Source organism: Numida meleagris, chromosome 7 (assembly GCF_002078875.1).
Source record: "Numida meleagris isolate 19003 breed g44 Domestic line chromosome 7, NumMel1.0, whole genome shotgun sequence".
NCBI classification, from domain to species: domain Eukaryota; kingdom Metazoa; phylum Chordata; class Aves; order Galliformes; family Numididae; genus Numida; species Numida meleagris.
In genome coordinates, this window is record NC_034415.1 from 20,601,985 (window position 1) to 20,621,300 (window position 19,316).

At 52.6% G+C, this 19,316-nt stretch overlaps 1 protein-coding gene across 5 annotated transcripts in view; it reads left to right on the forward strand.

The window, feature by feature from the left end:
* The window catches only part of RNF220 (ring finger protein 220), a 164,873-nt gene that overhangs the window by 87,754 nt on the left and 57,803 nt on the right, over positions 1-19,316 (forward strand). For all 5 annotated transcript variants that reach the window (XM_021405525.1, XM_021405526.1, XM_021405522.1 and 2 more), the window contains 2 exons: positions 5,405-5,534; positions 15,365-15,410. In XM_021405525.1, coding sequence (XP_021261200.1) covers positions 5,405-5,534; positions 15,365-15,410 — 176 coding nt within the window. The remainder of the gene's footprint in view (positions 1-5,404; positions 5,535-15,364; positions 15,411-19,316) is intronic.

The following is a 19,316-nucleotide window of genomic DNA, read 5'->3' on the forward strand; positions in this document are numbered from 1 at the left end:
GCCCTCATTCTGTCCATCTCCAGAGTAACGGGGCCGTCCTCAGCCCTCCTCTTCCTCTCACCCTCTCGGGTCCCTGTCACAATCTCCCTTACCAGCTCGAGGTGGCCTGCACTCCTCTCATCGAGGATTCATTGTCTTGTCAGCCTCTAGTTAGCCAGCATGCGTGCGAATCATAAATTACCCCGCCCGGGCCTCTGCTATGCTTCAGCACAGACAAAAAAATTGCACTCCATCACCGTGTCTCCCGGCTTTTAGTGGTATTGATCAATGCTGCTCCCTTCCCGCCCCCCCCCGCTTTTCATTTTAACCGAGCCGGTTAAGTGCAGTATCTTATTTTGTGCTGGGACAAATGAAAAGAATATTAGCAAGGGCTGAAATATATCTCTTTTTTATCTCTCTGCTACTTTTTTATTGAATCTTTCTGAGTAGGTGGCTTTCCGCAGGATGACAGCCTCATGACAGGCTCCTCATTAGAGCTGAGACAGTAATTGTGATGCATTTCCCTGCGCGGCCTTTTCACTTCTCCCCCCCTCCTTCCTTTCCTCCTCTCTCCTTTTCCCCTGATTTGTAAAGTGATTGGATGTACAGACTCACTCAGTTTCTTAAATTATTGCCCAGCTCCATCCGTCTTTCTCCATCCCGCAGTGGGCAGCCACAATCTCTGTGAACGGAACACCCAGGGGGGAGGTGGCTGCTGGGGTAGGATCCTGGGATTTTGGGGATATCCCCAGGAGCCCCCCAGAAATGTGGTGCCCTTTGGGACAGGGCCGTGCCTTCCAAGGGCCGTCCCTGCAGTGTCACATGGAGCAGCCTCCACCAGGTGCCTGGCAGCAGCACTGTGCAGCGTTGCACCGTGTCCGGCTCGCAGCTGCGAGAGCCACTCTTTTCTTTGGAAGGAAATCAATATTTCAGCAAGCTTTTCAGCCTTAGATCCCGCCTTAGATTTTTGTTTAGCCTCAGGAGAAGCAGGTGTATTTGCTAAGCTGCTCAGCTGCCCAGCCCTCACTGGGGATCAGATCCTTCAGGGGCGTGCAGAGGCTGCGTTTGGCTCTGTGCTGCACCCCATTTGCTCATGGGATCACTCTGTCCATCAGTGATTCCCCATACCCGCTGCACAAACCCCTGTACCCTCTTCCTTGGGTTCATGGTAAGAATAGCCCTGTGTCCTGTACTGTCCAACCAACCCAAGTACCTGGGGTGGCACAGAGAGGTGACTCCTGCATGGCAAGGAGAAGGGAACCAGCGATGCGCAGTGCTCCCCATGCTCCCTCCCTTTATGACCATATTATTTTTCCTCCCAAAGCCACTCTGTTGCTGTCACTGGGTGCTCTGTGCTGACCCAAGCCACCTCTGCCTTCATCACCACTGCTGTCATCCTCCCCTTCACCGCCACTCGCTGTCACCCCATTGGATGCCATGCGGGCTTGCTGGAGAAGAGCGGGCGTTTGGCTATTTCCAAGCTAATATGGGGCTTTCTTTGAATTATTGTTTTTTGAGCTGGAAGGAAAGGAAGCTTGTCACACGAGATATCTGCTATCAGTACACAAATAACAGCCGGCCCATCATGGAATGGAAAATAATCACTGTGGAAGCTGAGCAGAGAGGGAGCCAGGAGGGATTATTACAGCGGTGGTGCTGTCAAGGAGCCTGTGTCAGCACTTCCATTACCACCCACCTGGCTCCGGCACGGCCCCGGAGCAGTGTGCGGGGCCCCAGCACGGGGTCATTGCTATTCAGGAGGGTTTCAGATCAACCAGCTGTGATGGGTGTTAAATGATGGAGTGGTTAAGAGGGAGAAAGAAAATGGGAGGATGAAATGGAGGGAGGCGTCACCGATGAGGAAGAGTTGTGGACTCAGACAAGTGGAAAACGGTCTGAGATATCGGGAAATGAGGAGTTGGGAGGGCAGTTCTGGTGCTCCTGGGGGCAAGGCAGGGAAAAGGAGAGCTTTGGATGCCCATGAGAAAGGACAGTGTGATGAGAAGGTGCTCTAGGACTTGGGCAGGTGGCCCAGGGAAGGGCCTTTGGGGAAAAGGAAGCGTACCCTCAGCAGAGAGTGACTCCCTATGAGCATCTCCCGATCTGGGGTCAGTTTGTCCCCTGCCAGGGCTGGGAGCCATTCACAGATGCTCTCTGACAGAACCCATGGAGAAATTCCTCCACGCAGGGGTGCGTCTGCGCATCGGGTGCTCAGCTTTTGGAGCAGGAAATATTTGGTTTCAACACTTGGATTTCAACATTTCCGCGGAGCCCAGGAGACCGTGCAAGCGGCGGGAGCTGCAGCTCTGCCTTTTCATCTCTCTGGCACCGGCAAGCAGGGGGTCAGCGGGGGGAGCACAGCAGAGCTGGGGAGGGTAAACATGTGGAACCAGAGAGCGGCAGGAAGAGAGAGGGGCAAGGAAAACAAAAACACAGCTGCCAAAAAGAAAAGCCTGAAAAGAGCCATTCAGGGTCTCCCAGGAGCAAGCTTGGCACAGGGCAGGGAGGGGAGCACTTGCTGCTGGAGCAGGCAGCTCAGGGCCTGCAGCTTTCATTTCACCCTGGGCAGATGCCCTCTGGTCCAGCTGCATGCACAACACAGCGTCCTTTGCTGTTACTGGATACCAGGATGCCCAAGCTCCAAAGAGTGATGCATGGAGTGTTCACATCTCCCTCTATCTCTGCATTGACAACTGAAACCCAAACACTCCGGATTGCCATCCCACCACCCAGCACCACCAGCATGGAGCTGGGTGCCATGGGATGGGCAGCGTGGGCGAGTGTGGGGCCACGGGGCAGAGCTGGGATGGGTTGTGTAGGTGTCCTGCTGGCATGGAGCCATCCTCTCCCCTCTGCTGTCACAGTCTCTTAGCCTAGTGCCTGCTAAAGTGCAGTTGCCAGCCCTTGGGCCAGGAGCTGGGGCTCCTCTGTCTCCTGCTTTAAGCACAGGCATGGCAGGCTGTGTGTCGGGGGCTTGGCTGCGTAGCCAGAGCCTTGCTCTCCTGCCCTTCTTGAAGCCCTTGCTGTAGCCTGAGCCCCAGCCTCCCACACTAGCTGGAGTCAGGGGACCTTCTCCTGCTGTCACAACACCTTTGGAGCAGATGTAGGGTGACAGCTGCCAGGTCCTTCCCTGACACAGAGCCGTTGCAAGATAATCTGTGTAGGCGGTAGAGAAGGCCATCGCTGCTTATTTCTCCTGCTGTGGAATGCAGCGAGTGTCCCTCCTATGGTCTGAGATCCCTCCCAGTTACCCCAGATGCTGAAATCTGAAGTCATTTCTGCTTAGAAACACGAGCCCACCAAAGAGCCCTGAGAAGTAAGCAGGAGACCAGCAGCAGGTCCCCAGATGGAACCCTGGCTGCACATCCCCATCCAAGGCTCCCATCTGACCACTGCCACTGTGCTCCACGACTGTCCATGACCACGCATGAAACGCCCCTGGAGAGTACCATAGACACCTCCAGGTCAACCTCTAAGAGCATCCTCATCCCACCAGTGCAAACTCTGGGTGGCAGAGGAGGACAGGAGGGCCCCATGGTGGTGACTGGGACAGGGAGTGGGGATGCAGGGTGGGAGGACAGAGGGCAGCCACTTCCCCGTCCATCTGCACACCCCACAGCGGGAATCCAGCAGGATTTCCCGTCCGCTCAAAGGCTGCCTGTTTATTTTGGGAGGGAGACTCAGACAGCTCCATTGTTTTTCTGTGAAGTTGGGGTTATAAATAGCAAGTGGTCGGGGATGCTCCTGGGCTATTTTGGGCCCCTGCTACACAAAAGTGGAAAAGCTCCAGCAGGAAGGTGGAATTACTGAAATGCCGACCTTTCCCGCAAGGGTCAGCAGGAGCTGCTTGTTTGGGTTTGGCTTGATTTCTGGGCATTATTGAAGAGAGGGAGATGTGCCCAGCTGCATGGCAGCACACTTCATCCTCCCTTCTCCAGCAGGCAGTAGGGATGCAGAACCGAGAGATGTGCCTCAGGAGCAACTCAAGTCCAACTTGGGCTTTCCTCCTGGGTCTGCATCTGGGAGAGCTCCCAATGGATGGAGGCACTGGAGAGGCAGGGGAAGCCCTGTAGCACTGAGCTCTGCTCCATGCCTCAGTTTCCCTCATCTTCTGTAGGAAGGCTGAGGGAGAGGGCTCTGCCACGCATGTGCACCATGTCCTGTTGGAAGGAAAGGATGAGCCAAGGTGACTCCAGCTCATCTGAGACCCTTCCTCTCATTAAATGCCTGCGCCAGGCGCTTACACAGAGAGCAACAGGGCCCCAGTAAAGCTGCTCACACCAATGTTTTATACTTCAGGAAGGTCTATTCCTTTAATGGGGATTCATTTAACTGGGCTCTGCCATCGTTAGGAGCCATAAAATGGCACCTTTTGGCTTCTGATTGGAAGGCCACACTGCACGCAGCCCCTCGCATCCAGCGCTGGCTGCTTTATTGTGCATTACCGCCTCTCACTCAGATTTAACCAATTTGATCCATGTCTAATACATAAATAAATAATCCAGCAGGAGGGTCGGCGTTGGATGACAACAGGCGGCTATAAAGCATGATCCTCCGCTGCAGCTGAGCCGGGCTCCGCACGCCCTCTCATGAGCAGAGCTGCTAATACAGCTGGGAGAGGGGTGCGGGCACCCCTGGGCTTTCCTCTTTTATTGAAACTTCATTGTTTTCTTTAGAGTTTTATTTTCTGTTAAATAGGTGCTGTATATTCCTAACAGAGGGGGTAATAAAGTTTCCGAGCTGAAGGTAATTGGCTTTGGAGCAGAGAAACCTGGCAGGGCTGGGGACGAGGAGGGTGGTGGTTGAGGACAGCAGTGCCCGCATCTGGGGGCGAACAGCTCTGTTCTTCAGGGTCCTGACCCCAAACTTCAGGGACGTCACAGAGAATTTAAACACTTCTTAATCTGCTAAGAACAGAGAGAAATGCTGTGGCATTTGGCTCTGAGCTGTGTTGCCTACCCTGGAAATGGGGGAAGCCAAGGTTACAGAGGGGCACCCCAGAAATGGGGCTGTTCATAGAATCACAGAGTCATTAAGGTCGTACAAGACTGCTAAGGTCACCTAGTCCAACCGCCAACCCATCACCACTATGCTCACTAACCATGTCCCCCCCAGTGCCTGTTCCTTCCCCTGCTATATCACTGGGATCCCTCTCATGCCCATCTGCAGGACAGAGCTAGTATCTGCCTCAAGGAGCATGAGAACAGAGAAGAAATGGGGGTATACCAGAAGAAAATTGCGGATTCTAGACCACACCAGACTCCCCTGTGCCTGCTGCTCAGGAGCAGAAGGAGGAGAAAACCTGACCTTAAGCTGTACCCAAATGAAACAGGGCTTGGAGCAGGGGATGCTGCTTTCGGCCACTTCTCCGGGACTTAGGCTGCACAGGAGCTAAAGCTTTCTCCCCTCTTTTCCTCCCCCACAGGCAAAAAGAAAGCGACGCTGTTTGACAGCCAGGCTCCCATCTGCCCCATCTGCCAGGTCCTTCTGCGCCCCGGAGAGCTGCAGGAGCACATGGAACAGGAGCTGGAGAAGCTCACCCAGCTGAACATCAGGTAAGCAGCCTATGATCATAGAATCATTGAATGGCTTAGGTTGGAAGAGGCCTTAAAGATCATCTTGTTCCAAACTCCCTGCCATGGGCAGGGTTGCCAACCACTAGATCAGGCTGCCCAGGGCCCCATTCAACCATGGCAGAGGAGACGGCGGTGTGCAAGCAAAGCAAAACAGCAAGAGCTAGTACCTGCAGCCTGGCCCCATACTGGCTGCATGGGATGCTGTGACATCCAGGATGCATCCTGTGATGGAGCAGGGTGGCAGCTCCTTCTGCTCCTGCTGCTTTCCCCAGCACAGCCAAGTCCTCTTTTTATTAAAAATAATAATAATAATAATAATTGCACTTTAACTGCTAGCAGTTATTTAGGAAATGGCTGCAGCCAAGGGTTGGCAGATCCCTGCCCCTGCCTTAATAAAACTCAGCAGTCTTGGAAAAGAGCGTGTTTATTTCAATTATTAATGAATTCCCCGGTCATTAAAAGGTGAGGAAAGGAATCAAACCACCAGTGAAAAGCTGAGTTATGTCACCAGGTGGTAGGAGAGAAGGGAGAGCTCCTGTACCAGTGTGCGTGAGCAATCCAGGGCAGGGGGCTTCCCGTGGCTATGGGGAGCATGGAGGAACCAGATCCATCCCTGCCCCAGCTTGGCTGGGCTCTGCCCTGCAGCGAGCCAGAAATGCTCAGAAGGGGGAGAAGCAGAGAGGGCCGATGGAGCACCCATGCAGCATCGTGTTGGATCCTGGCACCACACAGGGAAAGAGGGGGCAGGGAAGAGCCCATTTATCCCCCGCGCCACCCGCTCCCCTTGCGAGCGTAATTTATGGCGTCATTTGGGCCGCATCCAACTTAATAAAGGGCCACAGCAAATTAGTGAACAGGTTTAAATGAACAGAAGCAATTAGCGCTCCGAGGAGCCCATCAAAGAAGTTGGGCCAATATCAGAGCGAAACTGAAAGCGCAAGCCAGGCGCGGAGGACGGCTGGCGCGAGGCAGTGATGGGAAGGTGGCGTTTAATGGGAAAGGAAAGGAAACCCTAAATCATAAAGCGTGACAAGGGCCATTGTGGGCCAGCTGACAAATGAAAAAGAATGGCATTATTCCTTTAAATAACAGCAGCAGTTAGAGAGAAGACAGCTCTCCCCAGCTTGCCCTCGCTTCCCTCGCCCGCTCCGCTCGGCCATGCAGGCGGCGGCAAAGAATCAGAGGTCTTGATTAATTATTAAATAACGACTCTCCGTGCTTCGTGATAGATAAGGCTCAATCCAGGCTGCGGGCTGTGGCTCAGCATGGGGACGGGCTGCCCGCTGCAGCAATGGGGCAGGATGTGGGTGGTGGGACACTGGGCTCCGTCCCTCGGGTGGCCCCTTCTCCCACTGCCCCAGCTCTTGCCCGGAGCGAGAACACATCAACAAGAGGAGAGAGAAACTAATAATGATCTCAAATAACCCAATAAACATAAAAATAAAATGTGGGCCTATAAACGTGACGGGCACCGGCAGCCCTGGCCGCTCCCTGCCAATGCCGACTCGTTACCGAAATGGCTGAGCAGCTGTTACTTATCAGTCTGATGGGGAGAAGCAAACTGAGGGGCTGCTTTCCAAGGGCCCTTCTTTTTTTTTTTTTTTTTTTTTTTTGCATTTAAAGAGGATGTAGCCAATTGTGGTGCACGCTGTTAAGTTTTAATAAACCTTAATGATTTGCAACAAAATCATAAATTTCCAGTGCTAGGGGTTAGGAAGGCGGATCCCTTCCTGCCCACTGAGTCTGCAGCACTGGGGACTCAGCAGCTCCAGGGATGCTGCACAGAGGCAGCATCCCCCAAGGCAGAATGGCCATTGGGTTGCGCTGGGTGTGAACAAGCTGCAAGGCTGCCCTGGGGCCAGATGGAGAGGGGAAAGGCTGGTGGCAAAGCAATTTGAGGGCTGCCTCGCGCTGTTGCCTCCATTTTGGGGGCCTTAGGGGCACTGCTGGAGCACAGAGCTCCATGCACCATGGTGGTGCAAGAGGAGGAAAGGGATTCCTCCAGGCTGGAGCTGGGATAGGAGAAAGCTGGAGAGCCACCCAAGCACTGCCCATCCACCCGCCCAAGGTGTCCTGCACCGGGCTGCAGGAACGTGTTTGCTGTCCCCAGGACCCAGGGACAGTCCTTTACATGGGCAGCACCAGCACGGCGGGCACCACCCAGCTGAGCCCCGCGCGGCTCGGCCAGGCTCTCTGAATGCAAATTTCATTTCTGAGCCACTGGCGCTGTTTCAAGAGCCGGCAGCCTCCGAGCCCTTCTCGGTGTTACATATGTAACAGCCTCATTGAACTTGACATGTCAAATTCAGGCCATTTGTGCAAAATCTCCCTTTAATAATACCGTTTCATTTCGCTCAAATGAGACTTGAATGCATGTAAAATGGAAAAGGATATTTAAGCGCTAACATTAGGCAGATGTCTTGCCAGAGGCCGATTGAATATATGAGATTTTGAAGTGCTTAACACGTTTTCGGTGCTCCCTCTTAGAATATGTCACCTGGCTTTCTTTTTTCTCCCCCTCCTTCCTTTTGCCCCCCCCCCCCCCCCATTCTTTAAGTGAAGGGTATAAATTGAAAGAAAACAAAACTACAAGCCTCGGTTTTATGGGGTTTAACTCTTGCAGGGCAAGACTGCTGGTATTTCTCCTCCTAAGAGAAATTACCTCCTGGCTCACCTTGGTGGAGCACAAGCGTAGCACAGCAGAGGAGCGGTGACAGGAGAGATGCTCTGCTCACTGCATCCTTGCAATGGGGAGAGCGGAGGTGTTGCTCCCTGCGAGCAGCCAACTGCCACCAATCTGAAAAATAAGAAATAATGACAGCAGATCTGTCTGCGCACATCACCCCAAATACATGAATACTCGTGTGCATGAAGCCTGGATGCAGGTCTTCTTGATTCACATCCACCTGTTTTATGCCTCGTTCGAGCACCTATAGGTGGAGAAGAGAGACAGCTTTGGGGCTATGACTTGGGTTTGAGGTGGGAGGGCCACTGGGCATTCAAAAAGCCTAAGGAAGTCACATTACAAATATTACAGTTGCTGAGTCAACTGCTGGAAGGTTGGGAAATGTGCCTTTGGGTGCATTCTTTTTTAACAGCATGATGCGCTGTTCTTGAAAATGCAATGCTCTTTTAAAAAATGTATTTGGCAGGGGGAATTTTTATTTCCCTGAGTGACAGCTAGCGGGTTCCTCCTTGCATAACCAGCAGCAAAGTTGTGGTTCAGAGCTGTGATTTCCCCTACTCCTTTCCACCACTGCTTTTCTGCTCCTGGCAGCCCTCCTTGCACCTTGCCACCACACTGGGACCACAGGTGACATCCCTGTGCACACCTCAGGAGATGCTGGTTCCTCTGGTGACCTTTCTGCTGTGTCCAGAAGTAATTTATCTTCTGCTTCTCCTGAAAGAGCCAAATGTGGAGCAACTCCAGCTCCCACCATAGGCCCCAGGCTATGGGACCTTGGGAGGTGGCCAGGTCAACCCACCTCCACACACACTGTGGTCAGTGCCTCTGGGAGATGTTTCCAAGCACCAGGAGATGCAGCCTGGATTTCACAGAAGTTTGGTGGCCTTTTTATTACAGTCACCCAGTGCCAACACCTGAGGCCTGCAGGCCCGCACCTCATGTACTGCTAGGGATGAGATGCATACATGACCACATGCCAGCGGCTTTCACTGTTCCTCCTGGGCAGGTGGGATGCACACAACCAGTTCTTACATCTGGCTCTGATTGTTCTCCTGCATGAGGAACCCTGTGCTTAAGTTCTGCTGCTCTTGATGCACTGAGCACCGTGCCACCCTACATGGCCTTCCCCGAGCAGCACGGTGAGGGGTGAGCAGCCATGCTGCCAGGCCCAGCAGGATGAATAGAGAGCATAAAACCCAAATTAGCTCTGTTGTCATGTGTCACAGCAGGGTCATGGCTCTCACTCCACGTCTCCTTGATTTATTCTGGAGACTTTAACCTGACAGCCAGGTATCTTACTCAGTGAGCACTGCAGGTCCGCCAGCGTCTGAATGGGGAAGATCAGAGGCACTTTGGACTGGGAGGGACTTCTTTCCCAAAGCCCCACTGAAGTGCACACTGCACCCCTTCCCTACATACAGCAGTCACCTGGGAGCACCGGGCCAAGAGAAGTGGCACCTGGGAAAAAGCATACTGAGCCCATGGGTGTTCCCCTCCCACTCCTCAACTTCTGCTGTTCTTCCTGCTTTTCCCCTCTTCTTTTTCCACCTCCTCCTTCTCCTTTCCCTCCTGCTCCCCCTCTGCACCCCCCTCCCTCTTTCCCCACCCCCCCGGTATCAAGGCGACATCTCCAAGCCAAGTACTTTTAATTTCGCCCGTGGCCCTTGCTGACACGGTGGATATGCACAGCAAGTTAAATTCCCGCCTGATCAATAAAGCAGAAGCAGTGTGTCCGACTGGTCGATATTTTTTTATCTGTCTTCAGCCCAGTCCTGCTGATGACAGCCCCCTGCGTTTCAGCAAAGGCACTCAAGGGCATCGGGCTTTGGCAACACAGCTCCTTCTTTTTTTTTTTTTTTTTTAAATTAAAAAAAAAAAAACCTAAAAGCATAAAAAAAAAAAAAAAAAAAAAAAGTTCACAGAGTTTGGCCTTTCCTTAATAACATTTTATGATTTATCTTAATTTTTAATTGAAAAAAATTTGCGAATTAATTGATTTCTGGGACTTGCCAATTAACATTGTAATTGGGTGCATGATAAATTTCAAGGGAGCGTCATTTTTCTCCCTCTCCCCCTTGTCACCCAGGAGGGGAATCGCCAGGGCAGCACTTCCTCCCCATGCACCCCCCTTTTCCCCGTCGCTGCCCTCCTCCCCCTGTGCTCCTGTATCTTAAAGAAGGAACAAGAAAGCTAATAAAGTCATGTTATTAGAGTCTCGCCAGAGGTGACCCCTGGAGGCATAAATCCACGCTTGGAGATGCTGGGGACAGGTGCTATTAAGTGCCTGGCCATACTTCGTGCAGCGGGATGGTGCTTCAGGGCTCCTTATCCCCCAGCAAAACCACACTGCTGGGATGGAGTCAGTCCATATGGCACCGAAGGTTTGCCTCATCCTCTTGCAGAGCACCCCATGTTGCCCAGCAGAGCTGCTCCGTGTCAGAGCACAGTTCAGGGTCGGGTGGCCAAATTTGGGATGCAAACACATCTATGGGTGCCTAGGAGCAACAGCCGGTGGACTTGGAAAGGACACAGGACCAGCTGCCATGCTCTGCAGTCCTGTCGTGGTGTGAGCCACTTTGTCACCCACCGAATACCCTATAAGCACCACCTAAAGCCCACATGCTTGGATAGGGTTTCGTCGTGCCATCCACCCACCCCATGGTTGTCTTTCCTTCCCTGTCCTGTGTGTACAGGGGGAAGGATGCCTACCGAGACCCACCTCTTCCACACCAGAAAGGCTCAGAGCATCCCAGGTCCACACCTACCACTGTCACTAGTGAATGTGGTGCTGTTGATGCCGTGGATTTACCCTCTTTCTCCTCCCTCTGATTTGTGTCTCTGCTCCTTGCCACGGCAGGTTGATCATGGGCAGAAGGGGCAGACACCTGTCCTGGTCCTGCCACAGGTGCCCTATCCCAGCACAACCCCTAAGGATGCAGAGCAGCAACATGACCTGGTATGAATGCATTTCCATGAGTTTGAACGTGGATGAGAAACCTGTGAGCCACACATCTCCTCACCCAAGCAACACCCTTAAGGCACTTTGAGTGCTCCTGGCAGTGCCTGCAAGCTGGCAGCACCCATGGCCTGTGCTCTAGCCCCAGAGTCTGTGAGACCCACGGGAAGGAGGAGGCAGGGGGGTGCAGCACTGGACAGGGGGCCCAGCACTGGGGGGTATACACAGAAACCAGAGGTGAGAAATAAATCCTCAGCTGGTGATTTTCCCTTGAGCGATGCAAGCCTTCTGCGGAGCCTCTACTGAACTGCCGTGTGAGCTGGGAATAATTAAACACTCATTACAGCCGTGGTAGCAAAGCCCCCCGGATCAATCTCGCGCATGACCTTTCCCTCCAACTTCCCTCTTTCCAGCCACCTCCTCTTCAAATAGTGAAATATTTCTCCATCCCACTCTCACCACACACCCCTGCACCACCCCTTTGCCACCCAGAACCTGCCGAACCCCACGAGCAGGGACAGGGCAGGCAGAGGGGTGCCCATGTGCTGAGGTCCCTTGCTCAAGGCAGTTCGTGCTCCTGCTGCTTTCCTGCCGCAGTGTCACCTCCCAGCTGGGTACTGGGGCTCACAAATATCGACTGGGAGAGCAGTTGGAGAGTGCAGATGGAACCGAGGTGCAGCGGGCTCCCGGGCCCCACTCCAGGGGCTTTGGCTGTTTTTTCCATTGCTCAGCCCCTTTCTCCATTGGATGCAGGGGATGTTTAAATCAGCGTTTGGAGCTGGTTAAACATCCCAGCGCGTTCCCCCTGACAGCGCAGATCACATGCAGCAGCTCCGGGGAGCTGTCACCCGCGGCTGGGTGCGGGTTTGGCCTGGTGTAGTTTAAAAAAATATATAATCAAACCCTCATTTCCTTATTTAGGCTTCAAGTGACACTTCCACTTATTTAAACTGGCGTCCACAAAAATCCAATTCCCTCTGCCCGGCTGCTGCTGATTCCCTGCCGGCGTCTGCTCCGCGCAGCTCTGCTGCTGCTGCTCCGTCCCGAGGCTGGGAGCCCGAGCTGCTGGAAATAAATTGTGTCCACTGGATTGTTTGTACAGAAATACATCAGCTGGCTGCAGCGTGCTCCTGGCTTTGTGGGATGCCGCATGGGAACTGGCCACACTCCGGCTGGGGCTGTCACATCCTGGGGGCTGGTGAGGGTGTTTTGGGGATGAGATGCAGGGATGGGAAATAGCAGGTGCGTGCTGGCCTCTATGCAGCATTGTAAGGGATGAGCACAAGCATCCCTGCAAAGGCACCGAGCATCTGCACACATGGGATCACAGAATCACAGAACCATTAAGGCTGGAAAAGGCCTCTAAGATCACCCAGTCCAACCCCACCCCACCATGCCCGCTGACCACGTCCCTCAGTGCCACATCCCCATGGCTCTTGAACAGCTCCAGTGACAGTGATCCCACCACCTCCCTGGGCAGCCTGTGCCAGCGCATCACCGCTCTTTCTGAGAAGCTTTTCCTCATATGCAGGGATACATGGCCAGAACTGGGGCTCCCAGTTGGAGATGCAAAGCCATCAGGGCAGAGCCAGGCTGCCCAAAGTACTGCCTCTTCCCAGGATGTTTCCTTTCTTATTTGTTAGTTTGGGGGGTGGGGGTCCCTAAAAAGGCAAAGAAGTTGTTTTGCTGTAATGAACTAGATAAACAATTCCCCAAATAGATTAAAACTAACTGTAACTTATAAAAGCGGGTAGTAATTATATTTTATTAGCTAGCAAAACACCATTTTTTTATTTCGTAGGATAATTCTGTGTAAATCACCTTAATTAGAAGTGTCAGACGAGCCTGTGAATATCCTACTTAGTAACTAATTTCCTATGTACAGGTTATAATTTAAAACACATGGATCACTCGCTGAGTGGAAATATGCTAGCCATGAAATAATGTGGGGAGTGTTGGGGTTATTACTATGTAAATGTGTAATCATTTCAGACCACTGCAGCCTGGCTGGGTGATTAAAGAGAATCCCGAGGTCTCCAAAGATTGTGCTCTCTGTGAGAGCCTAGAGCGAAAAACTTTAAGAGGCACCGAAAAGTGTTTGAACTTTAAAGGTCTTGATTTCCCTTTTACCATTTTTAATTTGTCCGTGGTGTTTATGGACGGGAAGGTTTCTCTTTGCTGATGGCCCTTCCACTCGCAGCCCCTTCCCGGGGCAACTGCTGTAGAGCAGATCTAAATGCAAAGTGGTTGTCAGCGGTCCTCCCAATGAAGAACAATACCAATGGAGCCCTTCCATGCTGGTCCCAGTGGCAGCCCGTTGGCTGGCCAAAGAAACTCTCTTCCTGGGAGCTCTGCTTTCCCAGCGCTGCAGCCATTGCTGGGAGTAATTAATGAGGTTCTTCCTTTTGCCCTCGGAAAGGAATAATTTTCAACACCTTTAACAAGAAAAGGGAGGAAATGAGCTGTTGTGTTGGTTTTTTCTTAACCTGATGTTTGGTTTATAAAAGAAAAAAAAGTATTGTTCCACACTTTGGGCAATTCTGAAAATGAAGGCATAGTGGAAGGTGGGGGATTTTAAGCTCAATTTTGGCCATCCTCAAGGCAGGACAAGTTCTATCGTGGAGGCAAGAGGGAATTGAAGATGGCATTTACGTCCCAGTAGAAGTCTCAGTTGCTTGTGCTGGGAATGGAGATGGGAGAGGATGGCAGGGCTGGGGGACCAGGGATGGCCAAACTGTGGGATAGGGCATGGTGGCATCGGCAGCACTCTGCAGGCAGCAGCCACGTGGGATGGTGGCTGTGACATCCCAGAAATGCACAGCGCTCGTTCACATTGAGCACCACACTCTGGGTATACTCATGCTAAAGCAGCATCTCACTGACCCCAGGGCCTGGAGCAGTGCTCTGCCATTTGGGGTGACCCAGTGGGGAGAGAACACGGTGGGTGTCGCCTTGTTGTGGGACGGTGGCACTGGGAGAGGAGGGGACCGTAGCCCCAGGAGAAAACACCTTCCTCCATCCCTTCTCATTTCATAACACCCAGCCATCTGCCAAATCAAGGCAGATTAAAGCCAGCCAAATTCAATTTCTCCCCGCTGCCACTGCAGCTCGGCATCTGGGGCTAAAGTGTCCCCGACAAAGCGAACATGACAGGCACATTGCTTTTTTGTCACATCTAGTACCATGTTGATCTTCTAAAAGTCTCATAAAAATTTATTGATGTCTCCCATATTGCTGTGATTGAGAAGAAAGGAGTGTGTGTGTGCGGCGCAGCGCGCGCGCGCGGGGGGGGGGGGCACGTGCGTGTATTAATGCTCCTGAAGTAGATCTGATTTGATATGTCTTGTTCTATTGTCAGCATCTGTTTAGCGAGGCTTTTTAATACTTTCTGGCTGCCGATCACTCATCCTTAGCCTGGGATGCGGGCTTGCATACAAATTTTGTTATTAAACACAATTCCAACCCTCCCCTCCCCAGCCCCCCCCCCCCACCCATCCATCCATCACCTCCCCAGGCTCAGGGCATCCAGCCCGCGCTGTGAGCACCGGCACTGGGGCTGGCAGCATATTTCAAGCTCCTTTTGCCTGCTGCAGGTGCTTTGCATTGACAAATCGAATCACGGGGAAATCATTTATTTCCTAATGCTGTTTGCAGCATGTTAGCAGGAGAATTTACATGAGAGAGATTACTTTAATAACCAAAAAATTACAGCGCGGGCCTCCCCACCATGTCGGCTTTGATATGTAATTGTTTCAAGTTTAACCTGTCTGGAGGGGGGAAGGTGTTATTAAATCTGCAGCATCTCCCGCTGGCGAGGGCAGGCAAGGAGGAGCGCCGCGACGGGGACCTCCTTCCCTGCTAAACGGGGAGCAGGCTGGCTTCACAAATCATTCCAGCCTGCGGCAGCAGCGGGGATCTTCGTTCCCTTGCTCTTTAGGCTGATTTATTCCCCCTCTGCTTCCCATCCTCCTGTTTTATTGTGCCCAGCCCCAAGCAGGGCTCACCATCCTCTCTGTGGCTGTCATCCCATTGCCCCCACAGGCTCGCTCCTCATTTTTCCCCAAGGTGGAAGAGCTCTTTGCTGTTGGAGCTCCCTTCCAAGAGATCCCCACGCTGCCCACTGCAGTGCCTTCATGGCTCTGACCCTGTTCTCTTCTCTCTTGGCAGTAAGAACTCCATCCTGAAGGATGCCATGGCAGCGGGCACCCCCAAGGTAAGTGAGTACCTCTTGAAATGCTTTTCCCAGGAGTGATGCTCTTTATTTCCCATCACCTCCCCACCCCACTCCACTTTCTGCTCCCTGGGGAGGAGACCATTCCAGGAGCCAGCCCAGCACAGGGGATGCTGTTCCTGATTCCGTTCCCCACCGCATCCCATGCAGCTGAGAGACGCTGGAGTTGAAGGACCCGGCATGCTCCAGGACTCCAGATTGTGTCTAATGACAGCTAATGAGAGCTGATCACGCGCATACTGAGCTCAGACTGTGAAATCATGCACGGGAGCTATGGGGCCAGAGCCATATGCCAGCTCTGGAAGAGAGGAGCGGGGCCACCTCCAGGGGACCAAAGCACACCCAAATCACTAAAAGACCCTTTCTCAGCTGGATTCCGCTCCCAGTACCCTCCTCCCAACCCTTTGGCTCAGCAGCCCCTGCTTGCCAGGAACAAAATCCATCGTAGCATCACTGCAAAGGACATCATCTGTTAATTAGCTGCCCTTAAGATGATGCTGCAGCAGGAAAGATCAGAGCTTAGGCAGGCAAGTAGCTGGCAAGGAGCTCCAGGCCCTGCTTGCCTATTTTTTTTCCTGGATGCTTTGGGTACCTTTTGGAGCAGCTGGAATGCAACATGGGGGCCAGTGCCTTGCCAAGCACATAAATACCCTGCTGCCCCCCCAGGCCAGGGGCTGGGAGCCAGCATGCTCCTGAGATACCTCCCAGGCAAACTCAAACCCAAAGGGAAAATAAAGATCCACAGGGAGTGTGGGTGCCTTTGGGCATCCTGAAGGAGCTGAGAGGCACCTGCAAAATAACGCCTGTGCGGGAGAGGGACAGGAGGGAAGATGGATGAGCTGTTTGGAGGGACATGCACCACGTGAGTGACAGCCAGCAGATAAAGCAGAAGGTCCATCTCTCGGCAGGGCCGGGCTTTTGAAGTTTCCATTGACAAAGAATCCCATTTGCCTTGAGCGAGGGGATTAAACTGGGACTGGAGAGTCGTTCTATGTAAAGGAGATCAATCGTCCCCTGTCACCACATGGATCTTTTCCTTTTGCCCGTCACGTCTGGGCCTAAGAACATTAACTTCAAGAAGCCACAAGAGCAGGGAGGGAGAGGGTGAAATCAGGAAATCTTTCATTCCCTTCTCAGAGAGCTTGAAAGCCTCTCAGCCCAGGAGGATTCATTATTTCTAGGTGGTTTCTGCTGGGAGACAAGTCCTGTGTGGCACAGGCAGGTGGTGCGCTGACCACCGGGTGAGCTTGGTGTTAAAGTCTCATTTGTCACCGCACAGGGCTCAGGGGACGAGGTGCGAGCCAAGGCTGCTCCTTCCCTTGTGTCTGCTGAGCCACTGGGATGCAAAGTCCCTCTGAGAAAGCACATCCCTTCCCCACAGTTACCCCAGAAAACATCTGTCCCTGCTGGCAGCAGTAAGCACATGTCCCTCACTCCCTGCTCTCCTGCCCCTCAAGAGCTGTCACTCACTGCGCTGGGTCAATTTTCATGGCAATATGTCAAAGAAAATCCAATCACTCAACATGGGATGCGATGAATGCAGGATTATTGTATCAAGTGCTTCTATTATCGGGGCCAACCAAGGCACTGATGGCCAAACAAGGGCTGCGAGATGGAGACTGCAGCCAGTGCATCCGCCCATGCAGCAGCAAGGTGGGCAGCTCCAAAGTAATGCTCAGCGATAATCATCAGAGCCTTCATCCTCACGTTGGTGAGAGCCCAGCTATCTCTCACAGGTGTGTCTGAGCTTTGCAGAAGGCAGAGGTGCAAAAAAGTGCTAAAAGCCTATCTGCTTTGCTGTAGGAAAGATCTTCCCCAGGCACAGGAATTCAAGGAGAGTCCTGGCTCCCCACAGCACTTGTCTCTGATGACAAGCCTGAGACATCAGAATGGATGGGAAAAGAAATCCCATTCCCCAACATGAACTGAGTGTTGTTCAGTAATCTTTCACAACATCCTGGGCCCCCATGGGGAAGTCCAACAGCAGAGGCACTCAGGAGGGCACGTCCTGGAGATATGTCCCAGCCAGCCATGCCCCAGACCTCTCTGAACCCAGAGTGTCCCTGAAAGACTTCCCCAAAGGCTGACGGTTCTGGCTTGTTCTTGAGAGGTGGTGCTGAGAGTCTGCATCCCACTGTGCTCCCAGCTACCTGAGAGTGCTTTTTGCCACTGTCTGGCTATGACTCTCCTTTCACGGATATAGAATCATAGAATTGTTTGAGTTGGAAGGGACCCTTAAAGGCCATCTCCCCTGCAATGAACAGGGACACCTACAGCTCCATCAGGTGCTCAGAGCACGATCCAGCCTGACCTGGGATGTCTCCAGGGATGGGGCATCCATCACCTCTCCGGCCAACCTGCTCTATCATCTTGGTGGGACCATCCCTGCCCAGGGAGGTGAGATCTCTCTCCCTAAATTTCAGCAGTTTCCTCTTGCCCATACATGACTGCAGATTGCGTTTCCCACCAAAGCCCAGCTCATGTGCCAGCTCCCACCACCATCAAACACCCTGGGTGCTCCCAGACCTCCGTTGTGTTCCCCCACCCACCCCATGGTTTTACAGCTTGGCTGAGCAATTTGAGAGAGAATTACAGTGCCTGGAGGGAAATTTGACCACTAAAGCCCTCCAAGGAGAAAGAGCTTTGAAACAAGCAAGATTTGGAGCCTGAAACCTTGACAGAACGGCTGTGCTAAGCCCTTGCCAGCTGCCTGGCTAGAGATGAAATTTCTAGCACAATCATTTAATTTCTCCATATCATGTCTGGTGGTAGGGGCAGGGGCCAGTGTTGGGGCCCCGGGGCTTTGACTCCTTCTCTTGTGTCAGGAGCTCGCTGTGGGGGCTTGGGAACGTCACACTTCTCCCTTTGCAACACCAATTTACGAGGAAGGATTAAAAAGCCAAATCTGAACGCTGTGGCAAGGCTGCAGCCAAGGCAGGGACATGGGAACAGCCCGCAGATCTGCGAAGGAGGGGAAATTACCTCGGGTGCGTGCCGGCTGCCAGCTCAGGGTGACGAATACCAGAGCCACTCCAACACAAACCTCCAAGAGGTTATGTGCCATAATGCAAATCAGCCCTGAACAAAGCCTCGTGCTCTGCTTGGGCTGAACAGCTGTGCCGGGGGCACTGCATTGGGCAGGAGGAGCACACATGGACGTGGTCTGGGGGTTGTGTCCCAGCTCCAGACCACAGATCCATCCCCCCCATCCTGGGTGTACCCACTGGTGGTTCAGCGTGAAGGGGTCCCCTACCCTGCACAGTCACAACATCACTGAAATAAATCAGCAGGTCCCTGCTGACACTGTTACTTCTGCTCACTCTTCACCCTTCCTATGTTGAAGCTTTCCATCCCCAGCTCCATCCCACCCAGCTAAAAGCCGCCACATAATTTTCCTCTCACTTGCCTGGCAGCAAATGTGGACCCTCCAAAAGCTTCTAAGAAAGTCAGCTTTAATAGTAGCATCTTTTTGTCAGGGATCCTCCAGCAGCAGCATAACAAATGGTGAGCAGAGCGAAGGGGGAAAATCACAGCCAGGCCTGGTATCACTCATTGCTTTCGGGTTACAGTTCCCAAGTGATAACAGCTATTAGCAACACTTTGACGGCTTCCCTACCGTGGAGGGGAGGGCAGGAGACAGAAAACATGTCAAGCCATCACCTCCATGTTAAGTGATAAGTACCTATTTAGGCGGCAGAGTTAAAGCTGAATGCATCAAGCAGGGAACACTTTGTGCCAAAATAAAAAAAAATAAAAATAAAAAAAAAGGTTATAGATACATAAAAAGCAGGGTTAGGGTATTTGTTCTGCTGACAGCAGCGGTGATGGATTGTTTAAGAAAAATAGACTCCTTGTGTTTTTCCAGGGCTGTCAGAAAGCCAGAGCCCA